Source organism: Dermacentor albipictus, unplaced genomic scaffold, assembly GCF_038994185.2.
Source record: "Dermacentor albipictus isolate Rhodes 1998 colony unplaced genomic scaffold, USDA_Dalb.pri_finalv2 scaffold_158, whole genome shotgun sequence".
NCBI lineage: Eukaryota > Metazoa > Arthropoda > Arachnida > Ixodida > Ixodidae > Dermacentor > Dermacentor albipictus.
The window spans coordinates 76,407-94,750 of NW_027225712.1; the positions used below are offsets into that span (position 1 = coordinate 76,407).

The 18,344-nt window shown below is 46.4% G+C and overlaps 1 protein-coding gene across 23 annotated transcripts in view; it reads right to left on the minus strand.

Annotated features, from left to right (window-relative positions):
- LOC139053569 (uncharacterized) overlaps positions 1-18,344 on the minus strand; it is a 49,370-nt gene that overhangs the window by 14,803 nt on the left and 16,223 nt on the right. For 7 of the 23 annotated variants that reach the window (XR_011510578.1, XR_011510582.1, XR_011510571.1 and 4 more), the window contains 2 exons: positions 5,856-5,959; positions 2,535-2,672 (listed from right to left, as the gene is read on the minus strand). The exons of 6 other annotated variants lie outside the window; for them this stretch is intronic. Coding sequence is in view for 1 of the 17 variants with exons in the window: in XM_070530504.1 (XP_070386605.1) it covers positions 2,535-2,672; positions 15,628-15,634 (145 nt within the window). In the remaining 16 variants the exon portion in view is untranslated. Of the gene's footprint in view, positions 1-2,534; positions 2,673-5,855; positions 5,960-7,898; positions 7,956-15,627; positions 15,742-18,344 lie in introns of all 23 variants that reach the window. 10 more of the 23 variants (XR_011510581.1, XR_011510585.1, XR_011510584.1 and 7 more) reach the window with 7 other exon arrangements.

Below are 18,344 nucleotides of genomic sequence, written 5' to 3' on the forward strand. Positions count from 1 at the left end.
TGATTCTTGCCAATTCCTAGTTTCTTCTTCACTGTTTTTAGGCTTCCTCCGTTCCAGAGAGCCTGTTCAATTCTATCCATATTATAGTTCCTGATGTCCGCTGTCTTACGCTTGTTGATTAACTTAGAAAGTTCTGCCAGTTCTATTCTAGCTGCAGGGTTAGAAGCTTTCATACATTGACGTTTCTTGATCAGATCTTTCGTCTCCTGCGATAGTTTACGGAGTTACCACCGACTTCCATTGCACACTCCTTAATGATGCCAACAAGATTCTCGTTCATTGCTACAACAACACTAAGGCCCTCCTCCTGAATTAAAGCCAAATACCAGTTTTGTAGCTTGATCTGGAATTCCTCTATTTTTCCTTTTACTGCAAACTCATTAATCGGCTTCTTATGTAACAGTTTCTTCCGTTCCCTCCTCAGGACTAGGCTAATTCGAGTTCTTACCATCCTGTGGTCACTGCAGCGCACCTTGTCGAGCACATCCACATCTTGTATGATGCCAGGGTTAGCGCAGAGTATGAAGTCTATTTCATTTCTAGTCTCGCCGTTCGGGCTCCTCCACGTCCACTTTCGGCTATCCCGCTTGCGGAAGAAAGTATTCATTATCCTCATATTATTCTGTTCCGCAAACTCTACTAATAACTCTCCCCTGCTATTCCTAGTGCCTATGCCACATTCCCCCACTGCCTTGTCTCCAACCTGCTTCTTGCCTACCTTGGCATTAAAGTCGCCCATTAGTATAGGGTATTTAGTTTTCACTCTACCCATCGCTGACTCCACGTCTTCATAGAAGCTTTCGACTTCCTGGTCATCATGACTGGATGTAGGGGCGTAGACCTGTACAATCTTCATTTTGTACCTCTTATTAAGTTTCACAACAACACCTGCCACCCTCTCGTTAATGCTATAGAATTCCTGTATGTTACCAGCTATATTCTTATTAATCAGGAATCCGACTCCCAGTTCTCTTTTCTCCGCTAAGCCCCGGTAGCACAGGACGTGTCCGCTTTTTAGCACTGTATATGCTACTTTTGGCCTCCTAACTTCACTGAGCCCTATTATATTCCATTTACTGCTCTCTAATTCCTCCAACAGCACTGCTAGACTCGCCTCACTAGATAACGTTCTAGCGTTAAACATTGCCAGGTTCATATTCCAATTGCGGCCTGTCCGCAGCCGAAGCATAGCACCGCTTTGAATCACAACTAGCCAAATCTAGCCGTCGCACACCGATTTGGTCTGGCCACGCTGGCTATGTTCATTGCCACACTTCCGCCTCCAGCGAGTTTCCGGAGCGGCGCCATTTCGTTTGTTTCCGCAGGCCACGTTTTGGCTAGCGTGGTGTGTGCTTGGGCTATTGTGTCAAGTGTGCTCTGCGACACTAGGCCTAGGTGCTTCGACGCTCGTAAGCGAACTCCACTGTTCGCAACTTGAGGATTTCGCTTGCCTTCGATGGCCCCCACTCCGTCTTCGTCGAGTTTCCATACCCACGGAAATAACTTTTGAACAGTTTGTTGACGCCGACGAGCTCGACTTATGCGCACAACTGACTGACAAGGAAATAGTCCGTCAGGTTGTGGGGGCTTCAGAAGACTCCGATGTTGAAAATGAGGAGCCAATGCCTGCGCCGCCTACAAGCACCGAGTTGACGCGAGCACTGTAGACTATTTCATCGCTGTACAGTGCTGATGTGACCCTTGCTCAGATCGAGGCGAATATGATCGCATGCAACCGGAAAGCCGTCCGAACAACAATCAACAAGTTCTTCAAGCCACTGCAGCAATAACACCGGCTGCCCGACGATGCACATGTACATAATAAACCGGCAGTCAGCTGCATACAGAGTTTTTGAACGCATCTTTTTATAGCCACTTCACTGATGCTTTGGCAGGGTTTCGGAAGTCTGGTACTTCGCCCTTTACCCTCTAGATCCAAGAAAAAGAGAAAAAAGGTGAGTTTTTTTGCATGCATTCATTTTTTCGGAATGCCTGAATTTTCGGACATTTTTACGTTCCCTAGAGGGTCTGAAAAATCGGTCGCTGACTGTACATGGTTTTATGCGGGATATGTAATGGCACAGTTGCAATGTACAGGTGATATTGCAGTTAAGAGAGGAAGAACTCTAAATACAAAAAAAATGAACATTTTGTGTCTTATTTTTAAGTCGGGAAAGTTAGCCTGTAAGGACATGCTACAGTAGTAGAAATACTCGTATTAAACAAGTTACCAACAGCCGGTTTTATACCCGATTACAAATATTTGGAGCGCTTAAAATTCACTTTTCACTAATTGCACTGAACTCTGCTAATTTTGACTACCATACAATGCAAAGCAGATGCACATCTTTTTTTTTTTTTTTTCAATAGGCTCAGCTCTAATTTATGTGTAGCAGTTTATACCACTCCTAAAGTGTTTTGCCTTGTTGAATGATAATGTCTTTAGTGCTTTTCTAGACTAAGGTTGTGTGGTGTCTTGAAGAGAGTTGCTTTGTTACTGAAACATTTTTTCTCCAAATGTATCAAGAAATTACCTTTGAAGAAATCATAGTAGATGTTCAAGCAGTAGTGGACACCAAACAGGTACTCAATAGCCAGATTGAAGCCGATGTTAGGTATTATGAGCTCTCTATCCACAAACACATGGCAGGTGCATTGAAAGATGGACTGACCTGGAAGAAAGCAGACAGTGAGAAACATTTTTATGTTAATACACGTTGAGCAGTATTATTCATTTATTCTCCAGTGGTTAATAAGAAAGGAGTTGACCTGAACCAGGCTATTTCAGTAAAATCTGGCTGTATTATATTACAGGCAGATCAGAAATTAGTCAATCTCGAAGTGGGGGTGTGCAAATAAAAAAAATGCAATACCACTGTTCAGCCAGAAGGGCTCAGAACATTTAAAATCTCTCCAAGTTCCCAGTTATCTGCCCTCATCAACACTGCCACTCAGCTACCGGCCAAGAACGATAACCGTAACAGTCAGTTGAATAAAGCGCTCATGCCTGTTGTACAGTGCACCACACGAGCCACAGATGAAAGTACGCCTATGGTAGAATGTGCACCACTACTGTCAGTAACAGTGTTCATGAAGATACTGTTTCATTTGTCGCTCTTAAGCAGTGTCCTCATGATGTGATGCTTGGACAGGACTTCTTGTCTGTCCCCTCTGCACTTTTCAACCGTGCGAACGGTGTTCTTCAACTGCAGCTCACGTCTGAACCTAACATCCCCTGAAACACCTGCGCCACATTGATTTCGTTTGCTCACTGTCCCAAGCTGCAACCAAAGTCTCTTTGACGCCTTCTATTCGTGTAACAATATCCTGTGTTTGAAGACATTTCCAGGGTGTCTACCAAGTTGACATTTCCAAATTCCCTGAGTTTTCCAGGTTTTCCCTGAGTGCCTTTGCAAAATTCCCTGAGTGATGCAGAACTATGTTTTATGTCAAGACGCGCTGAAACCATATCGCCCTATGCTGTCACTCTCTAGTAAGCATATGAAAAAAATTTGAAAAAAAAAACCGACTTAATCCAATTAGAATACTAAGGAGTAGTGTTTATGTTATTCAAAAAAAATATAAGGGAGGGGTTATTAAAATGCACAGCAAATAAAATGTCTTCGAAAAAATTTTCAAATCGAGTTGGACATTCTCTAGCACAAATAAAAAGGAGATGCATACAGAAGCAAACATTTTCGAATATGAGCTATTTCTATGAACTGATAGCATGCTCAGTGTCATGCAACTGTCCTGACATACTCTCAGCTCGTACAAGACGCCTCAGTGTTGTGTTTCACTGCTTTAAAGAGTTTATATTTGTTTGGATGAGGGACACCTGCATCTCAGCATCAGCCAACAATTTGTTTTTTGAGCGCAGGCTCCTTCAAAGAAGTGGTCGTTCATTCCTCAGTGCGTCGATCCTTTCTGTTCTCGTCCTCCTTTCGCCGCGCGTTCGCCCCACGGACCATTTGAAGAATACTCTTGGTCAATTTACAGTCAACGTCCAATTTTTCAGACCCCCTAGGGGCCGCGAAAACTTCCGAAAAATCAGGCAGTCCGAAAAAATAAATTCATGTCTTTTACTGCCCTTAAGGGCTAAAATCGACACATGTACGTCTGAAAAAGCTCTGAATGCCTGTCAGTGCACTTATTAGGTATATCGGTGCTCCTACTGTGACAGGTGAGGGCGAGTGCACACGTGTAAAATTAAGAAATACATACAGTGTCCCGCGACAATTGCCCTTTCCTACGCTTGTACGCTTCACCGCGTGACACGACTGTAATGAGGCGAAGCAGACTTTCGGGAAAGAGCATTATGCAATGCGCCGTGGTTTCCAAGCTTCGAAGACAAAATTATTGCTGTCAGCGGAGAAATGAAGAAACACGGCACCGAACGACAAGAAGCTTAACAGCGAACGTCGAAGCAGCTAGGCCTACCGTTGCCGCAGTGGTGGCCACGGCTGCCAGCGCATCTGCGTGCGAGAGCACCGTTTCAAGGCGGCGAGGTAATCAAAATAGCAGGGGTGGTGGTTTTCATTATTGCCGTCTCGGACCTGCGATCACGCAAAACGTTTAGAAAATCGGACGGCGAAGAGTTCTTGCGTCTGAATTTTCAGACGTTATGATACATTGACTCTTTGCGGTACGTGGTGGTGCCGCGAAGCCGTCCGATTTATCGGGAATCCGGAAAGTCGGTCGTTGACTGTACACTGGCAACTCCTCCAGCCGACGACGATTCGTTACGCGTCCTGTCTGTTTCTCGAGCCAGCATTACCGCGACTTTTGACCCTCTAAAAAAATTACAGCTAATTTTCCCTGATAGAAGCACAAATCCCCTGAGTTTTCCCTGAGTTTTTCCAGACTACTCAAAATCCCTGAGAATTCCCGGTTTTCCCGGTTGGTAGACACCCTGCATTTCACGTTTCCTTTGATAAACGTTTATGGCAGTTGAGTGCTTGAGCAGTGCACCGGTGACATCAGGGCCAAGAAACTAAACGAGAAACCACATTATATCATATCTATAAAGGTTCCATTGTGTGAGGCAAATCCTCAAACTTCATATACTTGTCTCATTCACTCCTTGATTTAACATAAGTGGTTGCATGAAGATTACCAGGGCTTCCACTGAAAAACTAGTTTGGAGAAATCTTTGGTACACAAAACTTTGAATTTTAGAGTACTTTAGAGCAGACACACAAAATGTTTTATTTTTGAGCTAATTGAAGCATTATAGGTTATAATTTTGGGTATGTGTTTTGCTAGATGGTACACATGTATTTTCATTGTATCCAGCGGCCTCACTTGGCTAAGTATGGACAGCTGGGCTAGTTGGTTGTGATTAGCATTATGAAACATCGTTCCAGCGCACAATTGAACACGTATTGCATCTATCCTGATGCTCAGGATAGAGGCAGTAGTATAAGCAACATTCTCGATATTTTTGCTAGTAATGCCTTTGGAATGAAGTTCACGCACGAACTGCCGCAAAATGGTTGCATCCAGTGCCTCGACGTGTGTCTTATTTTTCATGGAGCGCGCATGTGCTGGCAGAACAAGCCACGGTCCAAAAAAATTCTTAATTATCAATTGGCCCACTCCAAGCTCGTAAAAAGAGCTATAGCAAAAAACTGCATCCACTCTGCTCTAGAAAAGTCATGCGAACGTCAAGTCCGTGACAGCGTCGACGCCCAGCTAAGGCGTCTGGAGAAGGCGTGTTCCTTGGAGAAATCGTGGACTCGGTGGTAGAGAGCCAGATTTGCAAGGTAAAGGTTGGTGGGAGGCGCAGGCTGACAAAAGACACACGCACGCTAAAGCGCCCTGTCGTAGTGCCCTATTGGCACCAGGTTTCTCACCGCCTCAAGAAGGTTGGCGACAGGTGCGGGGTGCATGTTGTATCTTCAGCACCGGAAAAGCTGGGACGACTGTGTCGCCTTGTAAACAAATCCCAGAAGCCAGCCTGCAAAATAAAACACACCAAAGCCCTCGTTGAATGTGACATCAGTGTTGTGTATAGTATTCCCCTCGCCTGTGGGAAATGCTATATTGGCCAAACTGGGCGCTGTCTGAATGAACGCCTGCAAGAGCATCGCAGGAATGCTACTTCACTAAGTGACGCTGGTCATTAAGCCGACCACATTCGCCGTTGCTTGCACAAGCTAGCATGCAAAGCATTTTTCGAACGAACACATGTGTTGCGCAAATATGGCAATCAGAAAAATCCGGAAATTTTTGAAGCATTTTGTATCTCCAATGAAAACGATTACTGTGTCAGTGCTCCTTCTGTTGTACTCGGGGAAAAAAAGAACTTGATTATCTCAGGGCAAACGGGTGTGTCGAATCAGCTAGGTAGGGCAGGAGATGAGCAAGATTGTACTGAGTGATGTAAAAAAGAGGGGAAGAAAAGAGAGGGAAAGGTTTTATCACCTTTTTTTCACTTTTTGCTTTTATTCCTTCCTTCTTTTGGTTTGACACTTCTGATGACTGTTGCCTGGACCGAGGAAATATTTTTGGGTGGTCCTGTGCACTAGCAGCCCCCCCCCCCCCCCCTCCCCCTGTGTACATAAAGCTGTTTTCTATGAATAAAATTCAGTTGAAGTCCGGTGTTCGTGTTGTCTTTCTCTTCTCGTCCGTGTTCAATTGTGCGCTGGAACGATGTTTCATAACGGACTCACTTGGCTTGCTCATTGACAATGCGAAGTTAAAACAAGGAGGGCATATGGCTGTCCTGGTGTTTGTCCTGAACCCCTTTAAGTGATAAACAATGTACAGGTTATTTTGCTAGTCATTGCAAAGTGTTTTCATGTACTGAAATTCCGTGCATATATGAATACAATAAAACACTAGCCAAGCCCTGCTGCTCTTTCCATTATTCAGGTCACCTTGTAGTAATCGTGCTTAACTGAAATGACAAAGTTAAATGCTGCATTAAACAACCCCAACATTCAAAGATGCAGTGTTACGTTACAGATCGTTTAAATGATAGGAACAAAGTCTATCATGCAGCTTGTTTTTTGTAACCACGCAGGTGATCACTCAAGTCTCAGCTTTGTCAGGGGTACTTGGGTGTGAGACCCCTGTGCCCTCCACCTTGCTTCAGCATTGATGACGGAGCCAAAAGGCTCTTGGTAAGTCACCGGTGGTGAACAGAGCTGGCAACTCTAGATGAAGATGCTTATCCTATCAACGGTCTCCATTCCAAGTACCAGCAACTGCTGCAGAAATGTCTACATCAAATCAATTTACTACTGGCTGCACATTGTATAATCAGTCACAAATAAGTACCCTCTCAACTCTGATGGAATGGCACCTGAGAAAAGCGACAGCTCGCTATTTGTTTCACCATATTCAGCTGAAACACATACGAGTGTAGCAACAGGTGCTTCAACATCACCAACTGCATGAAGCCTGCTTTGTGGAAACTTATTCGTTTAGGAACATAGCATAAATCAAAGAGTGTGACCGGCAAGCCACAAGCATACCTAGTCATTTATGCTGATTGATGTTAATGCAATAAGGTAATCTAGCTTTCTGTAGAAGAAATTCATCACAGTCTCAGGTTTAACATTTTTTTTCCAGGCGCCATTTTTCTATGCTTTGTTGCAATTACATCTATTTTTAGTTTGGTATCGACAATCGGACTGGTAAGCAGCTTCCAAACAAGTCAACAGTTGTCATTGGGCCATAAAGCAACCACAGCTGTGGCAATAGGCATTAGATAGATTACGATGATTTTGTTAAGTAGCATTTGGTGACATACACCATCTAGCCATTCAGAAACTTCTTCATGGCCTTTGCAGTTGCTTGCTTTTCTTCATGATGAAGAGTGCATTTCGGGCTTTTGGGTATAGGACATATTCTAAAACATTTGTAAATTAAGAAAGGCTGAGAAAGCTCACCAAGTGCAACTATGACTGGGCAAACGGGCAGAGTGTCAAGAAAACTGCCGGTCATCCCTGTTGATGCCCGAAATAAGAAAGAGTGCAACCACAGCTTAAAGTAATCACATAAATTTTAGTGAATGAAACATTTTTGTATATGTGAAATGTAGGTTAGTTCCAATTGAAACACATTTCCTGTAGATCTGTCCTTAGTGTCAGGACCAGGAAGCCTTCTCAGTGAGGCAAGAAGTCTACTCTTTTTTATAATGTAAAAATGCATGTCTTATTTTTACAACCAAGAAGTGCACACGTGAGAAGCAGCTTGCTTATTAGGTCTCTATTTTGTCTCTAGGCCTGTCTGTGTGTGCTAGAAATACAAAACAATTGAGGAACAAAGAAAACATATCATAGCATTTCTTCTGATCGGTTCAAAACAGAGCCGCATGCTCATTATAACTGCACTGCTTTAGGGAACTGATCAGCTTGTGTGCTTAAATTCTTACATTTGTGAGATTGACTAGTTTAGTTTGCCTAACGTTCATGAAAAGGCCCTTTGTGATATTCCTTGGGCATCTGTAGTAAAATATATCCAATCATTTGAGGTTAGAAAGATAATGGTTGAACATGGTAGAACTTTAGACGTCTACACCCTATTGAAAGAATGACATCACAAGTAACCGGTAATAACACCACCTTTCCTGCGTAGTTGAAAATTGAACCTTTTCAATAATGTATAACCTTTAGCCTGACAGTTCCACTGGTTTTACAGCATATTTGCCTGAATGACAGTGCTTGTATCGGGCACCAGCTGCTCATAATGTTAAGAGTGAAAAATCTAATGCGGCAGTGTGGCACAGAGACAGTTAGATTAATATAGCTCAATTACATTTGAAAACTACTGGGAAAACAAGGGGAATGCGGGAGAAGGAAATTCAAGATGATGGGAAACACAAGAACAAGGTGAAAGCCGGAGCCAACGTTTCAACAAGTGGACTTGTCTTTTTTTCAAGGCGACATATGCTCTTTTCGGCACAGTATATATATATATATATATGTATAGGTGCATTTCTTCTAAAGGGGAGAGAGGGTAAGGCGGTTTGGCGAGGCAACTACTGAAGGTGTGTTAGTGGCGACGGTGTAGAATTCAGGAGAAAGTTGTGGACTCAACGTCGGTAGAGGAAGCAACGTGTGTGAGCCAATTGACGTGTCATTGCAGGTTCCATTTTTCGTGTCTTTCAGGCAGAGCGCCGGGTCTTCCAGCTCTACTCATTCTGTGAATTTCTTAGACTTTGCCAGTGAATTGCTATTTCCTCCTTAACTGTGATGGAGATGGAGTCTCACGCACGTCCGCTGGACTTAGCAGTGCCCGCGGCGGCTGCCTCCAGGAAGCGCAACGGCACCGAGAGCGACACTGAGAGCGACGACACCATGCAGTACTATGTCAGCAGTGAAGATTCTTGTGACGACGCCTTCCAGCTGGTGCGGAGTCGTAAAGCAAAGCGAAGATTTCTCAGCGCATCATCGAATTCGAGTGAGTCCGCCATGAGATCTTCGCGGTATACCGAGGAGCTCACCATCCTGTACTCGCCACTGACAACCTGAGACACTTCAACAGGCAAGCCGTGTCTTCACATTTAGAGGCGCTGGTTCCAAACGAAATCAAAGACATCAGAGTGAACACCCGTAAGAACGTGCTAGCGATTGACATAGAACACGCAGCTGCGTTGGATTCTTTGCGCAAGGTCACGGAACTTGGCGGGATGAAAGTCCGCCCTCGTATTGCGCTGGGCAAACACGTCCGTACTGGCGTAATTTACGATGTTAGCGAGACCATTGTCAACTCCGATCTGTCAATCTTAATCAATCCTGCTACGGAAAACACCATCACAAACGCGTTTCGTCTCAGCACGCCACGGTGTGTGAAGATCATATTTAAGGGCGAATCCTTCCCATCGCATGTAAAAGTGGGCCACTTCCGACACACAGTTCGCCCCTTTGTACCGAAACCGCTGCAGTGCTGGAAGTGCATGGAGCTCGGCCATGTGAGTAGTGTGTGCAATAACACTACCGTCTGTTCTCGCTGCACTGGGCCCCACACCACAAACACGTGCGAGGCCAGTGTGCTGAAGTACACAAACTGCAGCGGCCCTCACGATGCATCTTCAAAGGAATGCCCTTTGATTCGAAAGGAAATGCAAATATTAAAAAAAATGGTTAGAAACCACTCGTCTCACCGAGAAGTAGCGACATCTATTAAGCGACGACGATCACGTCGCCGACGTCGATCAAGGGCCTCCGAAGCCTCTGCAGAACGCCACACATGATATTACCACCTACTCTTCCGCACAGGCCAAACGCAGTCAGCTCAAAGGACAAAGGTGCATCAAACAGCACGGCTGCTGATGCATGGCCTGCACTCCCGAGGTTACATGCCCCTACTGAGCGAAATGATACTTCTACAGCAGGGGACACTTCGTCTGTTCCCGATAAATTGGTGGACCAAGATTAACAAATTGTTGTTATGATCAGCTCTCTGGTGAGTGCTATTCATGTTCTTCTGGACAAGCTACAGACACCAACAGCTCGAAGTGCATTGCAAGTGCTGGATGCCATCAGTCCGGTGCTGGCGAGCCTTCAGAAGTCCAGTGCTTCAGAACTTCTACAGCAGAACCATGGCTCATCGACAACAACAACGATCGTTCCGGGATGATGTCAGAAGTGCCTCCATATTCCAATGGAATGCGAGAGGCCTGAGGTCACGTATTTCAGATTTTCGACAGTTCGTACTTGAAAACCATTTTGCTATACTGGTCATCTGTGAACCGAACTTAGCCTCCATAAGACTATCAGGATATGAATCTTTTGTTTCAAACATGTGTGTCCGTAGTAGTAAGGTTCTGGTTTACATTCACAAGGACCTTACGTATTTTTCCCAACACGTAGCGCCACACGACGGTAACCAACACGTCTGTGTTACTGTGAAAAAAGAAGAAGCTGTTTTTTACTCTTATTGGGGTCTACTGCTCCCCAACAAGTCAGTTTGATAGAAAAAGACTGGAAGATATTATGGCTGCTACTCCCGGTCCTTGGATAATAACAGAGGACTTCAACGCTCACCGCCATATATGGGGAAGCTCCAGGATACATTCGAGGGGCAGGTCACTAATATCCTTTGCATCAGGCCACAACCTGTGTCTTCTAAATGACGGAAGCCCGACATTTCTGCGAGGAACCACGTACAGCAGCTGCCTTGACTTGACTTTGGTGTCACGTTGCCTGACTTTGAGCGTGCAGTGATTCACTGATATTGAAACCCATGGAAGTGATCATATTCCGACCTATGTGAGAATGGATGGACTAGACGCCGCATTACCAGTTGTCTCTCGCCAAATTGACTGGTCAGTCTTTCAAGATCGTGTAGAAGACACATGCAAGACACACATCGCACGCAGATTAGAAGACATAATTGCAGACGCTATGCAGGATTGTACACGCTGCTTCACGCATTCATCAAAGCATACAGAGAATGACATTGAATTGGAAAGGCTTCATGCACTACGTCGCCGAGCTGAAAGGAGGTACAGGCGTACGAAGTCAATTCTTGACTTCAGAGAAGCTTGGCGCATGCGAAAGAAGATCAAACGCCCAATGGATAAGCTAGCAGATCAAAGATGGAAATGCTTTTGCGACTGACTGGGCCCCCGCAAGCCATTGTCCCGTGTGTGGCGTACCCTGCGGGGTCTTTGCTCAAGTCCCCAGCAACGACACCCTTTCAACGCCCTTGCTCTCTATCAAAACCGCCGTGAGATAGACGTCGCAGAGGAATTTTCTGCGAAAGTCGCCGGTGGCACAGTTTTGGTCCTCGACATGACTTTAGGCAACATCCCCGACCCATGAGATGCAAGTATGGAAGCTCCATTCGCTACGGAAGAGCTAGAAGCTGCTATGGCGCTCTGCAGGTGTTCGCCTTCACCAGGGCCCGATGGCATAACACATACTGCTTTGCGCCACCTAGGTCGAGATGCACGAAGAGAACTTCTCAGCCTTTCTAATAGTTCATGGCAAGATGGCGTCGTCCCAAAGGAATGGAAATGCAGTTGCCTGGTACCACTTTTAAAAGCAGGAAAGTCGCCACTCGAATCGGCACCGTATCGGCCTATAGCTCTTGCCAGCTGCGCCTGGAAGCTCATGGAACGTATACTCCTCATGCGTCTCAAATGTTGAACACCACAAAATTTACCCTGACTATGGCGAGATTTCGACGCGGTCGTTCATCGACTGACCGTGTCATTGATCTATGGATGGATGGAAAGAACTTTATTTTGAATCCGGCAAATTTGACGACCCGGGCTCAGGTCTCCCCTGAGGACACTTCGAGGCCTTGCCTTGTCACCGCCTCTCGGGCTTGCTGGACAGCCCACTCTTGTGTCTTGAGGTTGGAGCTGCGCAGAGCGGTGGCCCACTTCGACGCAAGAGCCTCTGCAGCTACTGCCATTGTAGCTGATGTAACATGACACTCCCACAACTTGTGTGACAGCGTCGCTCTAGTTTCCTGACATAATATGCAAAGAGCAGTCGGGTATTACGTGGGAAAAATGTGCTGCAGTCGCACCGGACTGGGGAATGGTTGTGTTTGTAATTGTCGCCAGATGACTGCCTGGCGACGTTTCAGCATGGGGTGAGGTGGGGGCAGCAACCGCCTGCCTAGCTGGTAGTGCTTGGTGATGTCATTGTACCTGACTAGGCGTTCTCGCGTGTTTGAACCCGGAGTTCCGAACTCGAAGAGGCGGTGTGCTACCTCATTCAACTTAGGGGGGCCCTCATCGATGGGGGTGGCGACCTGCGCTGGAAACCACATGATCGCGGTGTTATCGAAGTGCTGTCGACCAGCCTTCCTTAGAATCTGGAGAGCTTCGGAGGAAATGCGCCCCCATGCGTAGTTGCGAAGTGCAGATTGTGAGTCGCTAAAAACTACCTCGCAGAGGGGGTCGGTAAGTGCAAGCGCAATCGCTACCTCTTCCGCTGTTTCAGGGTATTCCGTTGTGACACTAGACGCGTGCGTAAGCCGGGAGATAACGTCTACAACTACCGCCGTGAATCGGTGTTCTCGTGTGTATTCTGCGGCGTCTACAAAGCATGGAGTCCTCTTTCCGCCCAAGGAGTGCAGCAGTGCCTTGGCACAGGCCTGGCGTCGGCCCCGATTAAATTCGGGGTGCATGTTTTGAGGGATAGGGGTGACAACCAGCGTGTCGCTGAGGTCGGGTGGAATGACCTGTTTCTGACCGTGTTGAACGTGGTAGTTGAAGCCGAGTTTCTGCAGGATGTGCCGGCCCGTGGCTGTCAGAGACATGCGAGTTGAGAGGTTCTTTGCGCATCCACGATTTCCTAAAGCATGTTGTATACCCCCAGCTGTAGCAGACGAGCAGTGCTTGTGGACTCCGGTAGACCAAGGGCGATCTTGTAAGTCTTGCGTATAAGGGTGTTGATTTTCTCCCTTTCGGTGACATTCCAGTTGTGGAAGGCAGCCGCATAAGTGATGTGACTGATTGCGAAAGAGTGTATGAGTCGCATGGACACTGTCCTCCTTCATGCCCGTGCACTTGCTTGTAATGCGTTTGATCAGGCGGGTAGCCGCTGTAACCTTGCCTTCGATTTTGCGAATAGCTTCTATGTTTGACCCGTTGGCTGTTATATGCATGCCTAGGATGTGTTTTTTTGGGACTCAGGGAATGCAGGAGCCGTCTTGCGTATAGAGGATTATGTCGTCACATTGGCGTGATTCGGCTGTAGGCTTGGGCCGGCGGCGCGGGCGGTAGACGAGCAGCTTTGATTTGAGTGGAGATAGTCGGAGGTTTCGACTGCAGAGACCGCCGCTTGTAAGGTGAGTGAGGAAACAGTGAGTGTCTCAATCTACGCCGACGACATCTGCATCTGGACATCACCGGTCACTCGCCTGCAGGTTCGCGCATGGCTACAGAAAGCAGCAACATAGGCATCTGACTACCTTCACACACTAGGCCTTACCATCTCAACAGAAAAATGTGCCTTAGTCGCTTTTACGCGAAAAGCGATGACTCGTTATCCAGTATGTATCAATGGTCAGCCTATCTCCTACAAGAGAAATCACTGGTTTTTGGGCGTCATTGTGGACCGGTACCTCACTTGGAGCCCTCAGGTTACCCATTTAAAGAAGAAGCTCGCATCTATTGTTCACGTCTTCAAGTTCATCGCCGGCAAACATGGGGATCGTCAGTGGGCTCCATGCTACAGTTCTACCGAGCACTTTTCATCGGATTCCTACGCTATAGCTCTCCCGTGCGTGCTAAAACATGCAAGTCAAATCTTCGAGTACTTCAGAGCGTGCAGGCGCAGGCACTACGTGTTTGCCTAGGCCTTTTGCGGAGCACCTCAACAGCAGGAGCCATTATAATGGCTCAAGACCATACGATCACGACTTACATTAGCACCGAAACGCTTAGAGGCCATATTCGTCATGTTTCACGGATGCAGTCAAGCTCTTTTGCATGCCTGCCAAAACGACGACCGCAGGCGTCCTTCTCCAACAAGGTCAGCATCCATCGTGCCTTCTTACCATCGGGTTTCACACCCTCAGCACGTTCAACCTCAGCTTTGTGGTGTTTAAAACAACCTCAAGTGCGTCTTACGGTTCCAGGGATAAGAAAGAAGACCGACCTGCCTACCTTAGCCTTGAAGCAAGCAGCTCTGGATTGTTTGCACACTTTCTACTTTGATCGAGTCCACATATATACGCATGGTTCTTCCACTCAGAACAGCTCCACCAGCGCAGTGGCTATACCATCACAATCACTAAGCATCCAATACAAGATTTTTGACTTGACAATATCGACTGGTTCAGAGCTTGTTGCCCTCCGAGGTGCCGTTGATTATATTAATAACCAACCGGCTAATCGGTGGTCAATATTCTGCAATTCAAAGGTGGTCTTACAATGTCTTCTGTCATCTCTTCGTCGCGGGTCGTGTGAACAACTCATGTCGGAGATACGAGAAATGCACCATCACATGATCACGAAAGGACACGACGTCGTGTTTCAGTGGCTGCCTGGTCATTGCGGTATCTCCGGGAACGACCTCGCTGACGAAGCTGCTAGGAAAGCACACGAAGGAGCAACCAGTGCATCTACACCTTTATCGCGGACCGACGCAACCCAACACTTAGGCAAGCTAGCGCACTCTTTGACATTGGAGAAGTGCCACACACCTTAATTCACTCAACATCGATTGCATTGTCACGATCCCTCTATGCAAATGCGGCTGCTCCCAGGTCTTCAGCGAAATGAGGAAACAGTGCTGTGCCGCTTACGTTTGAGCGTCGCATTCACAAATGCATATGCATTTTTGACTGGAATGGCTGATAGCGCCGAGTGCAATGCCTGCGGTGTCAAGGAAACCATAGAACACCTACTGTGCTACTGCCCATCTTTTGAAGATTAAAGGCAAGACCTCTGCACAGCTCTCAATCAGCTAGATGGAAAGCCGTTCACTTTGAACAAGATTTCGGGATTATGGCCTCGCATATGGCAGCTACAAAAGGCCACAAAAGCACTGCTGCGATATTTGAAAGATACCGGATTGAGTCAGCATCTGTGATCTGAACTGAGTGACCCGACTGATATCCCCAGTGGACTTTCTCTCCTTTTAATCTTTCCGTCCCCCTTTCCCCATTGTAGGGTAGCCAACCGGGCTCAGTCCTGGTTAACCTCCCTACCTTTCATTTATCATTTTTTCTCTCTCTCTCTCTCTCTCTCGTGGAAGGGGCCTGGACAACAAGGGCGGGTGGGGTACTATATGCTTCACTGGAGGTCAGTGAACTATCCTTTCGCTGAAAGAGAGAATAAAATTAGTGGCAGAAAATGTAGCTCTTGGAAGAAAAAAAGTAATGAATATATAAATGAACGAATGAGGGGAATAAATATAAGTAAAGGATGGAGGGGAGGCTGGAATACTGTTGACAAATATATATATATACATATATACACGTATACATAAGTATATTGAAAAAGGGGGGGGGGTACAGGGCAAACCAGTGTTAAATAAGTGCTGTTGCCCACATACTTTGAAATTTAGCACAGCGAATAAATTCTAAATCTCCCTTTCAAACGTTTATGCATATCGGTTGCAATGTCCTGAATTTATGGATGAGGCATGATTCTCTATTTTCTGTCTCATGCAAAATGGAAATTTGAGTGTAGGATATAGAGGTTAAGTTCATCAGTTATGACCTGGTTGGTTCGGCGACGCCTTTGGGAAGCTTGTTAGCTGTGTCCGTGCGATGTCTGTTTAACTTGACATTCTTTGATTGTCCCGTTTTACCGATATATTCTTTCTTACAGAAAGAACACTTAAGCATATAATATCGGAACTAGTACAAGTAGAGCTAGTTTTCACTTCGTGTACATAGCCATTTGGGGTGCTTTTAATTGTAAGGTCACTTGGAAGGTGCCTGCAGGTTTTGCACCTGAAGCGAGAGCATGATTTTATTACGGGGGAATGATGTTGGCTGACTTTTGCATGCACTAACATGTCCTTAAAATTTCTGTTGCGGCGATAGGTCACTCTTGGTATCACCGGGAACACTTTTCTCAAACGCTCGTTACTTGATAATATTGGGCGCTATTTTTGTAGGATGTTGTTTATGTTCGGGAGTGCATTAGAATACAGTGGAACCCCGCTGCTACGTTCCTCACTGTTGCGTTTTTCACGGCTGCTGCGCTGTTTTCATCCGGTCGCGGCATAGCTTCCATAGGATCAAATGTATAAGAAAAATTAAATTATGGGGTTTTACGTGCCAAAACCACTTTCTGATTATGAGGCACGCCGTAGTGGAGGACCCCAGAAATTTTAACCACCTGGGGTTCTTTAACGTGCACTTAAATCTAAGTACACAAGTGTTTTCGCATTTCGCCCCCATCGAAGTGCGGCCGCCGTGGCCGGGATTCGATCCCACTACCTCGTGCTCAGCAGCCCAACACCATAGCCACTGAGCAACCATGACGGGTAAATGTATAAGGAACCCCGCAGTTACGTAGTAGCTGTGAAAACATTCCCGCATGATGCGTCGCAACCCGAACCCGCCTGGGCTAAACTAGGCAACGCACTCCAACCGCCATTTTGGCTTTTGACGAGTTTTGACCGGGCTTGGCTATGGAACTGGCTGCAAGAAGCCGCACGCCAGTTCGAGAGGCCGCCACTAGGTGGCCATTCGTGAAAAATGCTCTCACTCTCATCACTGTGATTACGGTCACCGCATGGTTTGTTGGACGGGTTGACTCACGGAGGAAGGAAACTCAGGAGAGGCCCTGACGTCACTCTTTGCGAAGCCATAGCTAAAGGGAAGCCGGAAGTTGGTGTTGCTCATGGCGTTGCTCCGCCTATCGGGCCAGCTCTCCTCTTGTTTACATTTCTCGAGAAACCACGCCGCGCTGCGCGCAACTGGACTGCTCGGATGCGTGCACTGCGCAGGAATACTAAACTATCGTTAGCATGTTAGCATGATTACGCCAAAGAGGGCAAAATTTCCCGCGGATATTCCTCCGTCCGTTGCCATTGCCGTGGCGCGGTGACGAGGAGAAGCACGAGCCGCATGATGCCGGGGAGTTGCCAAATACTAGCGTTGGAAAAGCCGTCGCGGCTCTGGACCTCCGCAGGTACGTCGCACCTCACAGCTACGCTGACAGCAATGCGGCCTTCCAGGCTATTGAGAAACGTGTGGCGATTTCTAGTGAGCGAAAGAAACGCAAGCCACCATTCTAGACATTTTAAAGTTCTAAGCACACTCTGTGGAAATAAATTGTCTATAGTTGAAGCTGCACTTTTTTCATTCATTTTTGGAGCTATCCTCACTGCTGCGTTTTCCCGGCTGTTACGCTTTTTTTTCCTCGGTCCGGTGAAAAACGTATGAACGGGGTTCCACTATATTTTGTAATAAAAGCTGGTGGGCTCTAAGGTTCTGACGTAGGCTCTTTCATAGCTAATTCTGGCTGCCTGTTCAATCTTGGTGCGACGTCATAAGTCCTGTCGAGAGGAATGTGTGGATAGTTTCTTTCTGCTAGTGTTGCTTTAAAGTCATTTAGATGGTGGATACAATCGTTCTTCGCTAATATTCTTGGTTTTGCTTGTCTGCCAAAAATTTCTCGTTCGCAGTGTCACGGATGATCGACTGCTGTAGTCCAAATACTGCTAGATATCCGTAGGCTTCCAGTAGTGTTGTTCTCAGTTTCCCATTTTCTATGCAGACCGTCGGGTCGAGGAAGTTGATTTGACTAGGAGAGTGGCGAGCTGTAAAGTTAATACTCGGGTGAAAGTGGTTGAAATGGCTACTTATGGTGCACTTTTGCAACGTTCCCATATTATAAATATGTCGTCAATGTAATGCCGATAGGTGTGGGGTTTTAAAGGGTATGATATTATATGAGGTTTGCTTCA